Source organism: Vombatus ursinus, unplaced genomic scaffold, assembly GCF_900497805.2.
Source record: "Vombatus ursinus unplaced genomic scaffold, bare-nosed wombat genome assembly UNPS02000580.1, whole genome shotgun sequence".
NCBI classification, from domain to species: Eukaryota; Metazoa; Chordata; class Mammalia; order Diprotodontia; family Vombatidae; genus Vombatus; species Vombatus ursinus.
Window position 1 is genome coordinate 13,085,988 of NW_020940358.1, and position 16,508 is coordinate 13,102,495.

The 16,508-nt window shown below is 41.4% G+C and overlaps 1 protein-coding gene across 1 annotated transcript; it reads left to right on the top strand.

The window, feature by feature from the left end:
- Positions 1-9,711: 9,711 nt before the first annotated feature.
- On the top strand, positions 9,712-16,505 carry CTSZ (cathepsin Z). The gene is made up of 6 exons (XM_027850550.1): positions 9,712-9,924; positions 10,375-10,538; positions 14,175-14,354; positions 14,890-15,040; positions 15,279-15,444; positions 16,176-16,505. Exons 1-6 carry the CDS (start codon positions 9,785-9,787, stop codon positions 16,284-16,286), a joined length of 912 nt encoding a protein of 303 aa, XP_027706351.1. The 5' UTR covers positions 9,712-9,784; the 3' UTR covers positions 16,287-16,505.
- The last annotated feature ends 3 nt before the right edge of the window (positions 16,506-16,508 follow it).

Sequence of the window (16,508 nt, forward strand, 5' to 3'; positions counted from 1 at the left end):
CTTGGGATAAAAAAAATAAAGCATTTCATAGGAGAGGGAGGGACAGAGAAAGAGGGGAATTAGCCAGGGGAGAAGTGGGGAGTATTTGGAATGCAAATGGAAGGATTTATTATCAGAAAAAGAAAACATTCCCTGTTCAAGGACAAGAGACAAGGGGAGGAGACCAAATGCTTAAAAGACAAAATTATGGGGTCTCTTGTCCAAGGACAGCAAGTAGTTGTTGCAATCACAGATGAGACCATCTGCTTTCCTAGGTCCTTATATAGGGCCTAGGAACTTTTTACTACCAAGTGGTTGGGGTTTTCTACACTATTCATCAAGTTATCACAGAATATTTTGGTGTCTATTTTTCCCCTACATCTTCAATTTTTAAAAAATTCAATTGTTTATTTTATATTCAGGTTCCCATTCTCTCCATCTCACTTCTTTCTTCACCAAAGCTCTCCTCCCTCTCCCACCACCACCACTTTGAGAAAGCAAGAAAAGCAAAATCTGTTAAAACATATATACTCAAGCAAAACAAATTCTTGCGTTGGCTCTCTCTCTGTCTAGATAGATAGATATGTGTATTCACATATCTGTCTATCCATCTATATATATATGTGCATGGCAGCATATTTTCATCCTGAGTTCTCTGAAATTGTGGTTGGTTGTTGTATTGATTAGAATTCCTAATTTTTCAAAGTCTTTATAGTATTGTTGTTATTGTATAAGTTATTCTCCTCATTTTTCTTACCTCACTCCACATCATTTCTTACAAATCTTCCCTGCTTTCTCTGAAACTATCCCCTGATTGATGGTCACCCTGTCAATTTCCAATTCTTTACCACCACAAAAATTGCTATAAATATTTTTGTACAAATTGTTCATTTTCTTTCTTTGATCTCTTTGAGGTATAGGGAATAAACATTTAATCACATGCCAGACACTGATTAACCATTTTATAAATATCTCATTTGTTCCTCATAACAACTCTGAAAAGCAGGTGCTATAATTATTCCCATTTTACAGTCAAGAACACTGAGGCAAACAGGTTTAGTGACTTCTCCAGAATCACACAGTTTAGTAAGTGTCTGAGGCTGGATTAGAACTCAGGTTTTCCTGATTCCAGGCCCAGCACTCTATTTGTAAAGTGCTTAGCACAGTGCCTGGCACAAAGTAGGTGCTATATATACTTGCTGATTTCCTTGTTCTTTCCCCTACAGCCTCTCTAGCATTTATCATTTTCCTTTTTTGGTCAACTTTGCCAATCTGATGTGTGTCAAGTGGTACCTCAGAATTGTTTTAATTTTCATTTCTCTATTTATTAGTGACTTAGAACATTTTCTTTACATGGCTACTGAAAGTTTGGATTTCTTCCTCTGAAAACTGCCTATTCATGTCCTTTGACCATTTTTGTCAATTGGGACATGGCTGACAGAGTCTCCAAATTGATCTTCCCTGTGTCCCCTTCTCCAGGCCATCCTATTCAATCTGGGAAAATACTCTTTCTAAAGTATAGAGCTAATCATGCCGCTCCTTTGCTCAAACTCCTCTGTGGTCCCCGAATCTAAGCCCCTTTCTGATCTGACTTCTGATCTGACTTCCTTCAACCTTTACAATGCCACACACCCAACTTACATCCCACTTTCTGCAAGAAGTCTTTCCCAGACCTTTTTAATCTTTTTAATTTTTAATCTAATTTTTAATCCCAGACCCTCTGAGTCTATCCGAAGTGTAGACTGTGTCTTACTTGTATACACTTGTTTGTATACTTGCCTTCCCGTTAAACTGACAGAGACAGCAGGGACTGTCTGTCCTCGCCTTTCTTTGTGTCCTCAGAGCCTAGCACAGTTCCTGGAAGATACACAGTAGGCACTTAATAAATGCTTATTAACTGATTGACCTTTTCCAGCTCATTTTACAGCTAAGGAAACTGAGGCAAACAGGGTTAAGTGACTTGCTTAGGTCACACAGCTAGAAAGTCTTTTGAGGCCAGATTTGAACTCACAAAAATGAATCTCTACCCACTGCAGTGCCTAGCTGCTTTGGCTATTACTATGTCCATGTATTTCTACAAACCATCTCCTATGTCTGGAATGCTTTCTCCCATCCTGAACTCACCAAATCCTTGGCTTCCTTTGAGGCTCACCTGAGGTGCCACCTTCTCCCTGAAGCCTTCTGCAATCTCCTCAGCAAAGGGATCCTCCTTGTGTTATTCTTATTTGTGTACTTGTTATATCCCCTCTAGCAGACTACAAACTCCTTGAGATCCCTAGGGACTATTTTTTTTTTGCTCTAACACTATGCATAATAGTTGTTTAATAAGCATTTGTTGAATTGAATTAATACTTTGTATTCACAATAATCTTCTCCACCATTTTCTGCCAGGTAGAGAAGATCAGATTCTTCTTTCCTCTCTCTCTCTCTCTCTCCCTCCCTCCCTCTCTCTCTGTCTCTCTCTTTCTCTCAGAACTACTAGAACTAGACCCTACTTTTCTGACTTAATGACTCCAATGATTTAGGTAAAAAGTAGGGATCTTCCCAGATCCCCTCCATTGTGTTTGTCTCCTCCCCCTCCCCCCCAGCTCTTGCTTCTGAAATCTAAATAAGAACCTAATAAATAGCACTTGTGTCAATGTGGAGGAGTAACAAGCTTCACTAAGGCAAACATAGGGAGAGCCCATGGGGAGGAAGGGGAACTTAAAAGTGTGTGTGTAAACATCTTAAAGGGTTGGGCTGGTTTCACTAAACGGCTTTTCCTCCCCCCTCCCTTTTCTTTTTTTAAACAAAAGATGGTTCACTGGGGTGGGGAGGGAACAAGAGGAAAGGAGAATGGGAAAGATATATTCAGAAGTGAAGGTGATGTAAAAACATAATATATCAACAGAAATTTAAAATTTACAAATAAAGGTACCATAGGACAGGCCTTCAACGAGGCAAAGAAGGCCAGGATGTTATGGACACACATTACGGGCTCCAGAAATGCATGAGCCTGGTCCTGCTGAGTCCAGTGATGATAACATGAGGGTCGGGCCCCTTATAACTGAAGTGGGTTGGGTCTAAGGATTGCATTACCTTTTTGACTAGTCAGGAAAGGGGTTTTTCATAATCAGGGCTTCTCCTGAGGTCCACAACGAATGTCAAGTAGACCATTGCTGGAGCAATCTATCTGTTAGACCAAAGAGCAGAAAGGTCACTCGACTCAGGTGATTGGGTCCTAAGGCAAATTGCCCTCTGCCTCATCTGTTAAATGACGAATTTGGAGTAGGTGTTCCTCTAAGACCAACCCGGTCCAGCCTTAAGATAATGTAAGTTTAAAAATGTGACCTATCTGTTTTTTAGGAGGAGAGACAGAGACAGAGACAAAGACAGAGAGAGTGAGAGAGAGAGAGAGAGAGAGGCTGTTTACAGCTGTAGAGAAATCTTATCTCTAAGGAGCTAATTGTGCAAAGACAGCACCAAAGCTTAATTACCACAAGCTCCAAGACCACCTCATTCTAACTTCCCTTCTCTAAGTTCCTCATTTACTATAATCAGATGGTATTATCTCATTTCCTAATGATTAACTTACTTTGATACTAAAACTAGCTGACTGCTAGGGAAGATTAAACAAAAGGGAAACTTAAACTTATAAAGCATTCCTAGGACCTTTTTTTTCTGAATATAATAAGTTCCTTGTGGAGCAGGGCAACTTCCAAACTAAGGAAAAGGAAAGAGTGCATCCTGGACCAGTTAGGGCTGCCTTGAAACTGCTTCTGTAGGATTTTCAAGTTACTCCTCTCGAATAAGTGGTTGGTCATTGCATTAATCAGAATTCCTAAGTCCTTCAAAGTTGTTTTTCTTTGAAATTAACATTTAAGTTCTCATTATGGGAAGTTTAGTAAGTTAGGTGGTGGGGGTGGGGGTCATTGGGCAAATCGATCAGAAGATGCTATACCATGATATATCTACAAGGTAAAAACACAACTCAGTTGTATGTTGGTTGTGAACAACACAGTTCTCTAGTATCAAGTCTATTTTGACTGAGAGATTTGGTTTTCAAACTAGTTAGGGTCAGAGATTCAAGTGCCTGGCAGTGTAGATAATAATAGACGGCATCTATTAAGTGCCTACTATGTGCCAGGCACTGTGCTAAGGCTTTTGCAAATATTATCTCATTTGATCCTATCAGAACAGCCCTGGGTGTTAGGTACTATTATTATCCCCATTTTACAGCTGAGGAAACTGAGGCAAACAGAAATGATTTGCTCAAGGTCACCCAGTAAATGTCTGAGACCAGATTTGAGTCTTTCTGATTCTAGGCCCAGAGCTCTTTGCTACCTAGAGCCCACTTTGCTACCTAGCTTCACCTAACAGTATAGAGGAGAAAGAGTTCCAGCTAAGCCCCTATTGGGGGGCCGGGGGAATGCCTTAGCCATTTCACTCCCCCATGGCCCAAGACAGACATGGAGAATTTTGGAGGACTGGAAGATTTTGATCTTCCCATATTTCTATAGGCATCCTAGCAATGTCTCCAGAATAACTGGCCAATGGCAATGTCTGCACTAGGACCTAAGAACAGACTGAATGAGATGAGGAAAACACATTCCAGGCTCTTCAAAAAGCTCAGAGGAAAAGCCACACAATAGCTAAGGGCACTATCTTGAGGACTCCAGTAAAAGGATTTCCAGGAGCTTTGAACTGCATCTTTGTCCCTCGTGCTCCCCAAGCTTGGGCCCAGGTCCCCCTAGACTCTATATAGCTTTAAGGGATCACAATTTAGCTCAGGTCCTACATAGCGCTGGTCTCATCAAGTTCATATTTAGATTGAATGTGACTACCGGAGAAGTCAGCATGTTTACCCAGGGCCAGATCCCTAAGGTCACTCAAGAAGCTCCTGGGTACCAATGCTGTACTGGTCACAAAACCCAGATTCTAGAATGCTTGAATGCTGGAACACTCTCCTATTTTTTTTTTTTAATTTATAGAATAAAACAAGCATTTCCCTAACATAGTGCAATAAAAGAGATGATTGCACTTGAAACTGCAATGTACAACTTGCTATTTCTTTCAAATACAAAACAAAATTATCACATGAATTTCTTTTTTTTCTTCCCTCTCCTCCCCTTCCCCCAAGATGGTTACCATTAGACACAAATAGGTTGTGTGTATATATATCTATATATATATATATATATAGATATATATCTGTAAAATTATTCTATACATACTTCTATTTGTCAGTTCTTTCTCTGGATGCAGATAGCATCTTTTTTCATATGTCCATTATAGTTAATTTGGGTATTTATAATAGTCAAAATAACTCATTCACTCAAAGTCGTTCTTAAACCAATATTATTGTTACTATATACAATGTTCTCTTGGTTCTGCTCATTTTGCTTTTCATTATTTCATGCAAATCTTTCCGTATTTTTCTAAGATCATTGAGTTCATCATTTCTTTTAGTGCACAACTCTTTCAACAATTCCCAATTAATTCACAAGACCAGAGGCTTCATTCCCTTCACTTAAAATGGAAAAGGACAAAATCAGAGACCAAGGACCCAGACCCTTTCACAAAAGGCTCAGAGGGGAGAAAGCCTCAAGGATTCTCTCCTCTTCTAGCACTGCTGTGAACAATGAGTAATGAGATACCCAGGAGTGCCAGGGCAAAGAGAGTAGGCTAAAGCTGAGTCAGGCCTTTTGAAAGGTACCCCCAGATCTGATTAGCTACACAGCTAATCGAAAATGTCTTCTCCTAACCAAGTGGTTAGCAGACTGGAACTAGTTACAACACTTCCACACATTCCACAGTCTCTCCAGGAAGCAGGTTCCTCAGACTCTCCATCTGGGAAAGTTGCATCAATCAAGTAAGTTGATGCCCTCTGGCATGTGCGAGATCCCCATTACAAAAGAATAGAAAATTACTATCCTGGGAATAGGTAGTAAGATCCCTGTTACTGAAGGGCTTCAAGCAAAGGCTGGATAATTACTTGTCAGTGAGGTTGTAGATATGATTCTCCATCAGGCATAGATTGTACTAAATGATTGCTGAGGTCCAATTTTAGTTTCAAACATGAAATCATTGTTCCTTCCAATATTGGTCAACATCCTCCATCAATGATGATTAATCCTGAACATTAAATGACTTGCCTGGGGTCTCATAACTAGTGAATAGCAAAAGTCCAGGTCTTTTACTCCATGTCCCACAGTCTTCTTAGTTTTTCTCTCCCCCTCCACCCCATTCCCCTCTTTCTTGCCTTCTTTTATGTGTTGTCTCACCCTTTAAATTGTAAGCTCCTTGAAGGCAGAGACTATGTTCCTTTTTATTGTATCCCCAATGTTCAACACAGTGCCTGGCACATAGTAAATGCTTTACAAATGTTTATTGGATTGGATTGACTCCGTTGCCCCTATGACTTGTCTATAAAAGAGCTAATTTAAAAATACAATCTGAAAACGAGAGTAGCAAAATTCCATAATAAATTGTCTCTCAGTGGCCTCTTACAAGACTCATGATAGTGAATTGCATCTAGTAGGCACTTTTCAAAATATTTGTTGAATTGAATTAGTACATGGATTTAGCAATATCCTGGGTCAAATCATATATCCCCAAATACAATGGGAAAAATTTAATGTAACATAGTCTTCCCCCCGCCCTGACTTTTGTTATAAAAAGTTTCTTCTGGGTACTTTAAAATTGGTTGGTTGTTGTCTATGACACATGTTGTATGTTGCTATGCTAGAGTCAAGTTACAGTGTGTCCGACTGTGGCTGATCAGACCAATAAGAGCTTGGAATGCTCTACCACAGGTCGGGCATGAAGAGTCCATGTGAATATTTGAGGTGGATTCCCTAAATTTGTGCATCTCATGTTTCTTTGAGCTACTTCAATTCTGTTTTGCTCATAAAGCACAGCATCTTCTCTGATGAGGGCACGCCATGCTGAGTGGTCCTGTGCCAGTTGTCTCTCATGTCACACAATCAATTCCAAAATTCTTAAGAGAGACCTTGAGAGTGTCCTTGTATTGCTTCTTCTGACCACCATATGAACGCTTGCTCTGTGTGAGTTCTCCATAAAATAGTCTTTTTTTTTCTCACTCTCTGAAATAGAGTTTGAATGCTTGGCAGTTGAGCTCAAGAAAAGACCTCGGTGTCTGGTATCTTATCCTGCTAGGTTATCTTCAGAATCTTCCTAAGACAATTCAAATGGAATTGATTCAGTTTCCTGGCATGGCGATGGTATACTGTCCAGATTTCACAGGCATACAACAATGAGGTCAGCACAATGGCTCTGTAGACTCAGTTTGGTAGTCAGTCTAATACCTCTTCTCTCCTACACTTTCCTTTGGAGCCTCCCAAACACTGAGCTAGCTCTGGCAATGTGTGCATCAACCTCGTTATCAATGTGTACTTCCCTGGAAAGTACGCTACCAAGGTAAGTGAACTTATCCACAGCATTCAAAGCTCCATTTGCAATAATCGATGGTTCCACATATGGATGGAGTGAGCACCTGTGTTTTCTTGGGGTTAATTGTTTGGCCAGAATTAGTACAAGCAGCAGAGAAACGATCTATACTTTCTTTGTTGCATCTCATCCTCAGAGGCTTCATTGAGCACACAATCATCTGCAAACAAAAAATCATGCACCAACATTCCTTCGACTTTGGTCTTGGCTTGTAGTCTTTTCAAGTTGAAGAATTTACCATCAGTTCGGTAACTGACGATGCTGTTTTTTGTACTCAATACGTTTTATTATTGAAAATAGCTAAAATATTTGAGCCTGGCATTCTTTTTTCAGATGGGAATGGGTAGAAAATAAGATATGTCTTGAATCTGTCTGGCTAAAAGTAATATTATTTTTGTGAAGCAATTCGGGTTAAGTGACTTGCCCAGAGTCACACCACTAGTGAGTGTTATGTGTCTGCTGAGGCCGCATTCGAACTCAGGTCCTCCTGACTCCAGGGCTGGTGCTCTATCCACTGCACCACTTGGCTGCCCCTGGCTAAAAGTATTATTGATATTCATCATAAGTGAGCTGAGAACAGGCAGGATGAAGATCATTGCTCAAGAGAAGAGTAATAAAATCAACCATTCTCATTTTAACTTCTGTTTTCAGTTCCTCACTTCAGTTTAAGGAGGATTGCTTTTTTTTCTTTCTTTCTTTTTAACATTCACATGTAAGACAAATTATTTTTCTTTAGGGCATTGTTTCAGAACACTTGGGTTCAAATCTGGGTTTTGACTCTTATTTGCAGGTCCTTGGATAGATGGTTCCCCCTTTTTGGGCCTCAGTTTCCTCATATGTAAAATGAGAGGGTTGGACTAGTTGACCTCTGAGTTCCTTCCAACTCTGCATCTATGGTCTGATGAACTCCTTTATTTTCTGTAAAGCCATTATAACCTATCCTCGGAGAGAAACTGAACTTCTAAGATAATGTTTCTTGAACTGTTCCTTAGAACCATTTTATGAAGCAGTTCAAGAGGGTCCTGTAAACAAAGTAAGTCTTAATAGTGAATAAGCAGACCCAGCAAACCTATCCTATCTCTTGTTTTTGTCCTCCCTTGGTTACTTATGGCATGGGTTCATCCAAGGAGGGAAATGGTGGGGAGATTGCCTGAAGCCTAACATATGAATTTTTGACTGTCACTTATAAAGATTATGAAAGTGCATAGGGTGGTTTAAAGATATAGCTTCAACATATTAATAGGAGTCAACTATCAGGTATAACCTAGAATGTGGTGAGTTTTAATTCATAAGTAAAGGATAAATGACATGTTAACTGTTAGGGAAACATAAGTAAAGATATTCAAGCCCTAAGTTGGGGTTAGTGAAATCTTGCTATTTGAGGTAAAAAATTCTTGGGACTATAATTTATTGTTTTGAGTTTTGATTACAGGGATGGTTGTTTGAACTGTCATGAAGTCAACAGTAGAAAATGGTGCTGCAGTATGGGAACTGCTAAAGGTGGATGTTTGTGCCTAGGAAAAGTTTTAGGGATCACTTAGCATGGCCTAAGATCCGATCTTCTTGACTCTATTTCCCCGTTGTGCTATTTCCTTTCTGAACAGGAAATTTCCCCACCTTATTAATCCTCTGCAATTTTGAATGCTGGGCTTTGCTCACCTAAAAGGCAGTTGGAGATGTAGCTTTAGAGGTCAGAAGAGAGATTGATATTGGAGAGAAAAATTTGGGAATCTTGCTTAGAGGTGGTATGGAAGCCAAGTGCACGGATGAGGTGAGGCATCTGGCCATCTTTCTAGTTCTTGAGCTTTACTTAATCAAGAGCGTTTTTGTTCCAGCAGGCTGCTTTCAGCCAAAAGGACTTGGTGAAAAGTCATCCCGGGGTAGATTTACCTCCAAGACAAGTTCAAAATCAAGATCAAGATTAAGATCTGGATCAAATTCAAGGGGGTATATCCCAGCGGTCGTCTGCGGGGGCTACTCCAGGAGCTCACTTGGAATGTTGGGGCTTCACAGACGCAGCGCCGGGGGTGAAGGGAATGTAGGGGAATGTAGCCTGCGAGGTCTCGTCGGGGCTGCTGCGGGGCCCGGCACCCCGGGCCCAGTCGGCCGGTGGAGGGGCCTCCCTGGGGCCCTCAGCTTCACAGACTTGTGGGCGGAGCGGGGCTAAGAGATCCACCAGCACGGGCCGGCCTGGGGCGAGGGGGAGGGGAGAAGAGGGGAGGAGGGTAGGACCGCCCCGAGGGTGGGTCCGAGCGGACGCCGCTATAAGGAGGCCCAGCGGGCGTAGCCAAACTCCGTCGCTCCGAGCCCGGGAAAGGTGGAGAAGCGAGTACCAGGATCCCCGAAGAAACACGGGATGGCTCAACTGCTGCCGCAGCTGTCGCTGCTTCTGCTGGTGCTCTGGGACAGCTGGAGCCTGGGCTCCGCGGGAATGTACTACCGGCAGGGCCAGAGCTGCTACCGACCGCTGCTGGGGGACCAGCCCCAGGGGCGCAGGTGGGGAGGGGAGCCCTGGGACCCCACCCTGGGAGCGCGGCGCCTGAGGCGCACGCTTCCTCTTCTGCTCCAGCCGCGGGCGGCACGGAGGGTAGAGGGAAGGGTCAGAGCCCCACCTGAGAGCAGGGGCCCCGGGTGTCCTGGGAAGTTTTAGGGTGACACCCACCCTGCAAAGGAGAGAACTGTCCGGCCCCGGCGAGGCTGACAAGGCGGCTCCCGCCTCCCCCCTCCAGGCTGCCCTGTGGACGCGGAATCTGGACTTAGCACACGCCTGCCCTTCCGTGGGGGTGGGGAGAGGGTGCGGGTGCATGTTCGTGTGTATGTGCGCGCGCACGTGTATGCATGTGTAAGTTTATGTACGGGACAGAAAGATGAGTGCGAGTTAAGGAAACCAGGGCGCCTCCACCTTGGCACGGATACCAGAGGTGACTCCTGCTCCCTCCACTTTAGGACCTACCCCAGGCCCCACGAGTATTTGTCTCCCTCTGAGCTGCCCAAAGCCTGGGACTGGCGCAACGTGAACGGGGTCAACTATGCCAGCATCACCCGGAACCAGCACATCCCCCAGTACTGTGGCTCCTGCTGGGCCCACGGCAGTACCAGCGCCTTGGCAGGTGGGTCAGAGGACAGGGCAGCAGGGCACGGGTCGGGTTTTGGCCACATTGGAAGGAAAGACGCCTCTTCTATTTGTGTCAATATTGTGGGGAGTTTGGGGTTCTCTGCAGCTGATCCTAGAACTTTCCCAAGGCAAAAAAAAGCGGCTAATGTAGAAGAGCAAAATATTCCACCTTGATGACTGGACATTCTGGGTGTCCGCGTGCTCGAGATTTTGCGAATTCACAAAATTTCGAAATTGGCCTGTTGGGTGACTCAGACCCACCCGACCTCCTGTGTTCCTTTCTGTTTTCCCTTCCTGATTATGGTAAGAGAATCCTTTCTAGCACTGCCCCTCGCACCCCCCCCCAAAAAAAAGCTTGCGGCACTTTAAACTCTAAAAGTTTACCTGGAAAAACAAACTCATGGCACTTTGAAAAGTTTAGAAAGCCATTGTTCTGGAGAAGTAAGCCATTCACCTTTAGTTGATGCTTGAAATTCTCCCTTGCCTTTAGATTAATGCCGGTTTGTGAGCTTGAAAGTTTTGACCCTTACTAAGACTGTGGGTATTGGGGGGAGAGGGCTGGGGCCTTGAGAAGGCCACTCACTGGCATAATAATGGAGAAGATACTCTGGAGCCGGAACATCTTAAGCATTGTATACAAAGGACGGCCAAGTTGCCTGTATCCTCTGTTGCTATAAGTTTTGACTAGTTGTCAAAATACAGAATTTCCCCAACATGTTTTCCCGCCCTGCCTTTATCCCTCAGCTCTTTCTGGGTGTTGCATCATTTATATCAATAGAGTACGTGTGAAATAGGTAGATGGGGAGTGAAAAGGTCGAAAGGGCACTTTAGGGCTGGACTTTGTACATTGGACATTGCTTAAATTTCTCTTCTCCCAATGAAATATGTGCTTAGCCTTTAGGAGAAAGGGGGAAGGCAGCCTCCTAGTGAAGTCAGGAGCAGGATGAGAAGTTTTGGTTTGTTTCAGTGGGAAGAACTAAGGTCACAATGGCATGACTTCCGTTCTCCCCCCTGCTTTATTCAGCAAGTTATTCAGGGAAGGAACAGGATGAAAGTTCCCTTAGTATTGGTCTAAGAGAAAAGTGGCGAGGAGGAAGCTTCCAGGGTTTCAGCTTTTATTTTTTTTTTTGGAGGGAAAAGACAAGTCGGCAAGAATTTCGTTCACCAGGCTGAGGCCCCCTCGGAAAACAGGCTTAATCATGTGAGCACTGTAGTATGCTTGACAACGAGAGGCAGTGTGGTATAATTAATAGAAAGCTGAATTCTAAGCTAAGAAGACCAGGGATCAAGTCCTGTCTCTGACATATGCTGTATGCTCTAAGCAACTCTTAAGATCATATTGCCACAAGCAGGTGCCAGTTTGCATTGGTAAAGGAGCTTTGCTTATCCTGGAGTTCTGAAAGAAGTCACAGGTTCAGTCATTATCCCTAGTAATTTCCAAATACATTTCTTCCTTCCACTATCCAGGAAACCACTTCTCACAAAGATTTTAAAATATGAGGGAAAAATAGTTTATTTCATTCCCATACTCCCCTTACCTCTGTAATGGAGAAAGGTGCATTATGTTTTCCCAACCCTTCTCTGGGACCAAACTTGGTCCTTACAATTTCACAAGGTTCAGATTCATTATATTTGTTCCTCCTCTTTACATTGTTGTAGTTTTGCCTATCAGATTTAATGCTAGTTCATTTAAGAGTTTCTGGGCCACTTTTTCCATTAATGGTGGCTGTGTTATGTCAAAACATTACATTTGCATTTTGAAGCCAAATGGAAATGATTCTTGAATTTTTTTCACAATAGTTCCCCTTCAGAGTGGCACAGATGACTGAGCTTTGACTGTACTTTAAAAATCAGTGAGCAGCCCCATTTTCCTATTCAACAATTAAAAGGCTAACTCTCTGTGACAAGCAATGGCCTTGGAGGTTCTTGCTAGCTCCTAGCACTAGCACAGTCCCTCTCTTGTGAGAGGTGGGGAAGAAGGACAAAGTACCAGTACAGTTACATCATATGCTGGAATCTTTAGTCTCTGAACTACTCAATTTTGCATACAAGCAAAACAAATTATTAAAGTCCTATAAACAAAGGATTTAATTAAGACACAAATGGACCTTAGGGGTGGTGGTAAGCCCAAGGTGTTGTTCTGATACTAGATTCTACTCTATAGTGAAGATAGTCATTATTTGTAACCCATTGCTTCTAGTTTGGGCTTCCTTTTATGTTATTCATTTTACTTTTTTCTATCTGGGGGAAAGACAATTGAAAAAAATATTAAAAGCTACCACTGAACACTGCAAAAAACTAAATTTGCCTGGTAATTAAAAAAGAAACACTATGTGGAATGGTTAATAGTGCCTGACTTAGGCTTGTATTCTGACATTTACTGGCTGTGTGACCCTTGGCAAGTCAGCCTACATCGAAAGCCTCAATTTCCTCACCTGTCAGATAGGAATATTAATAGTACCTACCACCATATAGGAATATCCTCTAAACTGCTTGAGTGGATTGTTAAATTTTCAGTGTGTGCATTTACACCTCAGAAATTGGCAATCAGCTACAAATCAGGGCTTGATTCATTATAACAATAGCTAACATTTACATAGCATTTACTATGTACCAGGTATTGTTCTAAGCAGTTTACAATTACCTCATTTGATCCTCACAACCACCCTGGGAAGTAGGAGCTATTATTATCCCTATTTTATAGGTAAGGGAACTGAGGTAAAGAGTCCAATGACTTGCCCAGGGTCACACAGCTGTTACATGTCTGAGGATGGATTTGAGCTGGGGTCTTCTTGACTCTAGGTCTATCATTCTACCCACCACATCACATAGCTTCCTGTTGTTGATTATGTAGACTGAAGAGGAAAATTAAACTTATAATACATATATACATCTCCCCCTCCTTTACCCTAGTTGTTAAGCACTTATTAGTATCCCTCTGTGCTGCTTCATAAACATTGCTTGAGCTCCAAAGGTGTGCAGTAGGTTAGGAGGCTGAAATAATAAGCTAATTAATAATAATAACAAATAGTAACTGGCATTTATATAGTGCTTTAAGGTTTGCAAAGTGCTTTACCTCCATTATCTTATCTGACCCCACCTCACAGGACTGTTGAGGATCAAATAAGATAATATATGTAAAACATTTTACTGTGCTATATAAATGTTAGCTACTATGATCTAAATACATTTTTTTGTTTAAAATATAAAACTCTAATAAACTAAAATTTAGTGCACACAAAAAAAAGAATTATGAACATTTAGTATGATTTGGAAGTAACTCTTGAGTCAGAAGCAGCTTGATACCCTGACAACTTGGTTCACTTATGAGGTACTTTTCTTGGTATTTACAAAGACAGGCCCCTCATACTGGTTAAAAAAGAAAAAAAAAAAAAGCTTTTAGTGGGGAAAAAAAATGTCCTGAGAACTATATCCATATTGTCCACTTACTTCTTCATGCCAGTTTGGTCTGTCGCTATAGAATGCAGCAAATCCAAGTGACCCAGGTTGTTCATACTTATTTGCCAGCTTCATTTGCTACTAACTTTGTTTGGAAAACATCTTTTTTCTGGTGTAGCAGTATTGTGGGCTTAAGTTTCTGAAAGGTAAAATGCTGGGACTTTCGTTACAGATCGAATCAACATTAAGAGGAAGGGAGCCTGGCCATCGACACTCCTGTCTGTGCAACATGTGATTGACTGTGGCAATGCTGGGTCCTGTGAAGGGGGAAATGATCTGTTTGTGTGGGAATATGCTAACAAGCATGGCATTCCTGATGAGACCTGCAACAACTACCAGGCCAAAGACCAGGGTAGGCCAGCAACTTTGAAGTCATCACAAATGTATAATTATATAGCCTAAGCAGGCTGCCTTGTAACAATCCACTTCAAAAAGCTAATGATTATTTATTGGCATTTTAATTTATTAAACATGAAGCAGCATTTCTGTGACACAGGAAGTGCCCCTCACTTCCTATCCTGATTATCTCGTTTTGTCTCATTCTTTTTTTTTTTTTTTTTTTTTTACTACTTTCTTCCTTCTCACCCTTTTTATTCTCTGTCTGTGCCCTACTTGGGGGGCAAGATACTAGTTAGTCTAGAAAGTAGGTTTGATTATTTTCCTAGACTGCCAGGAACAAGAAAAAGCCCATAAAATTTTGTTAAGATTATGTCACAGCATTCTAAGGAGCTTGCCCTTAGTGATCCCATTAAAAAAGCAGATGTTCTGACTAGCTTGTTTAATGAGTATTTTCTTTTCTAAGTGGGAAAGCAGTTGAGTTTTTGCTTTATTCAAAACTCCTTAGAAAGTTGATTCTCATCTCATGTTTAATCTAACTTTGCTTGCAGAATGTGACAAGTTTAACCAATGTGGCACATGCAATGAATTCCAGCATTGCTATTTCATCAAGAACTATACCCTCTGGAAAGTTGGGGACTATGGTACCCTTTCTGGGAGAGAAAAGATGATGGCAGAAATATATGCAAATGGTCCTATCAGGTAAAAAAAAAAAACAAAACTCTGCTTTTTTGTTTCCGGGGCTGGTGATTTGGAATTGGAAAAGCCCAGGGTTTGGGGACATGAGCCATTGTTGCCTATAATGTCAAAAACATATATTGTTTCCCAAGGGAGACTTTTGAACTGAATGACCCAGATGATATTTCTTTTAGCTTGAATTTAGCTGATACTTTGGAAAAAATTAGCCTAAGTAGAAGTATATGCTTTTTTTCCTTTTTAGTTGTGGCATAATGGCAACAGAAAGCATGGATAACTACACTGGTGGGATCTATTTTGAATACAATCCTAGACCCATGATAAACCATATCATTTCTGTGGCTGGGTGGGGCGTTGACAATGATGGAACAGAATACTGGATTGTCCGGAATTCATGGGGTGAACCCTGGGTAAGTTAATTTCCCTTGAAAAGTTCATTCACTTAACCAAGTGAAACACATCATAAAGGAATTTGATGTTGGTTAGATTGCTCAGGCTTTATTTCAGTGTAGTGCAGGTAAGACCTGACTAGATTTGATCAGGCTAGAAATGATGCCGGGTTTTATGAAGTGTATGTCATGGGGTGAGATACTGCATCCCCTTGTAATTCTGCTTTTAAAGGCAACATTTGGCAGGATTTATGTTGCAGGTTAATGTTGAAGCTCTGTTTGCTTCCTTTCTAAATTGTATCCATTTTTATCCTTCTACAAGAAGTTAATCAATGCTATAATGAGATGTAACTCTAGGAAGAAAGGTCAGATAAGGGCAACTGAATAGGGTAATTTGGAAAAAAAAAAACAAAAAACCCCAAAACATTGGCCTGGCTGGGAGTTGAGACACTTGAGGGGTGGGGGGAATTCTACTTTTGACCTTGAGCTGGGGGCCAGGCTTCTCATCTGTTTCCAATCTTCCCAGTTTAAAAACAATTCTTCCTTCTGGGAGGAATTATATTTGTAGCATAGAGGAACTGGCAAATAATGCCTGTTACATATATATACATATACACGCACACACACACACATATATATGTGTGTGTGTGTATATATATATATATATATATATATATATATATATGGTATCTATCCTTAGTGAGTAACTTAAGTGGGGTGTATGTCTCTTAATACCATTTTTCCCCCCTCAGGGTGAAAAAGGCTGGATGAGGATTGTAACCAGCACATTTAAAGATGGACAAGGCAGTAACTACAATCTTGCTGTTGAAGAGTCCTGTTCATTTGGGGATCCCCTAGTTTAAGTTTTATTAACTATAACTAGCTGCTTCTAATTGTCTTACCTCACATTTCAATTTCAATTTCCTGGATCACATCCTTAAGTATTTACTGAATTTACTGAAACATACTTCCAAAGGGGGAAGTATACAAATCACTGTTTTTGCCTTGTCTTCAGAAAACTGATGGAATGGTTTACCAAAATCTATACAGGGTTATTTGTTAATAAACTACTTTAGAAAAGTCAC

Bases quoted from the DNA above. Each gene is read 5' to 3' on its own strand.
- CTSZ (XM_027850550.1), top strand. From the start codon at position 9,785: ATGGCTCAACTGCTGCCGCAGCTGTCGCTGCTTCTGCTGGTGCTCTGG. The intron at 9,925-10,374 runs GTGGGGAGGGGA...CCTCCACTTTAG, and splicing joins GACCAGCCCCAGGGGCGCAG to GACCTACCCCAGGCCCCACG. The intron at 14,355-14,889 runs GTAGGCCAGCAA...CTTTGCTTGCAG, and splicing joins CTACCAGGCCAAAGACCAGG to AATGTGACAAGTTTAACCAA.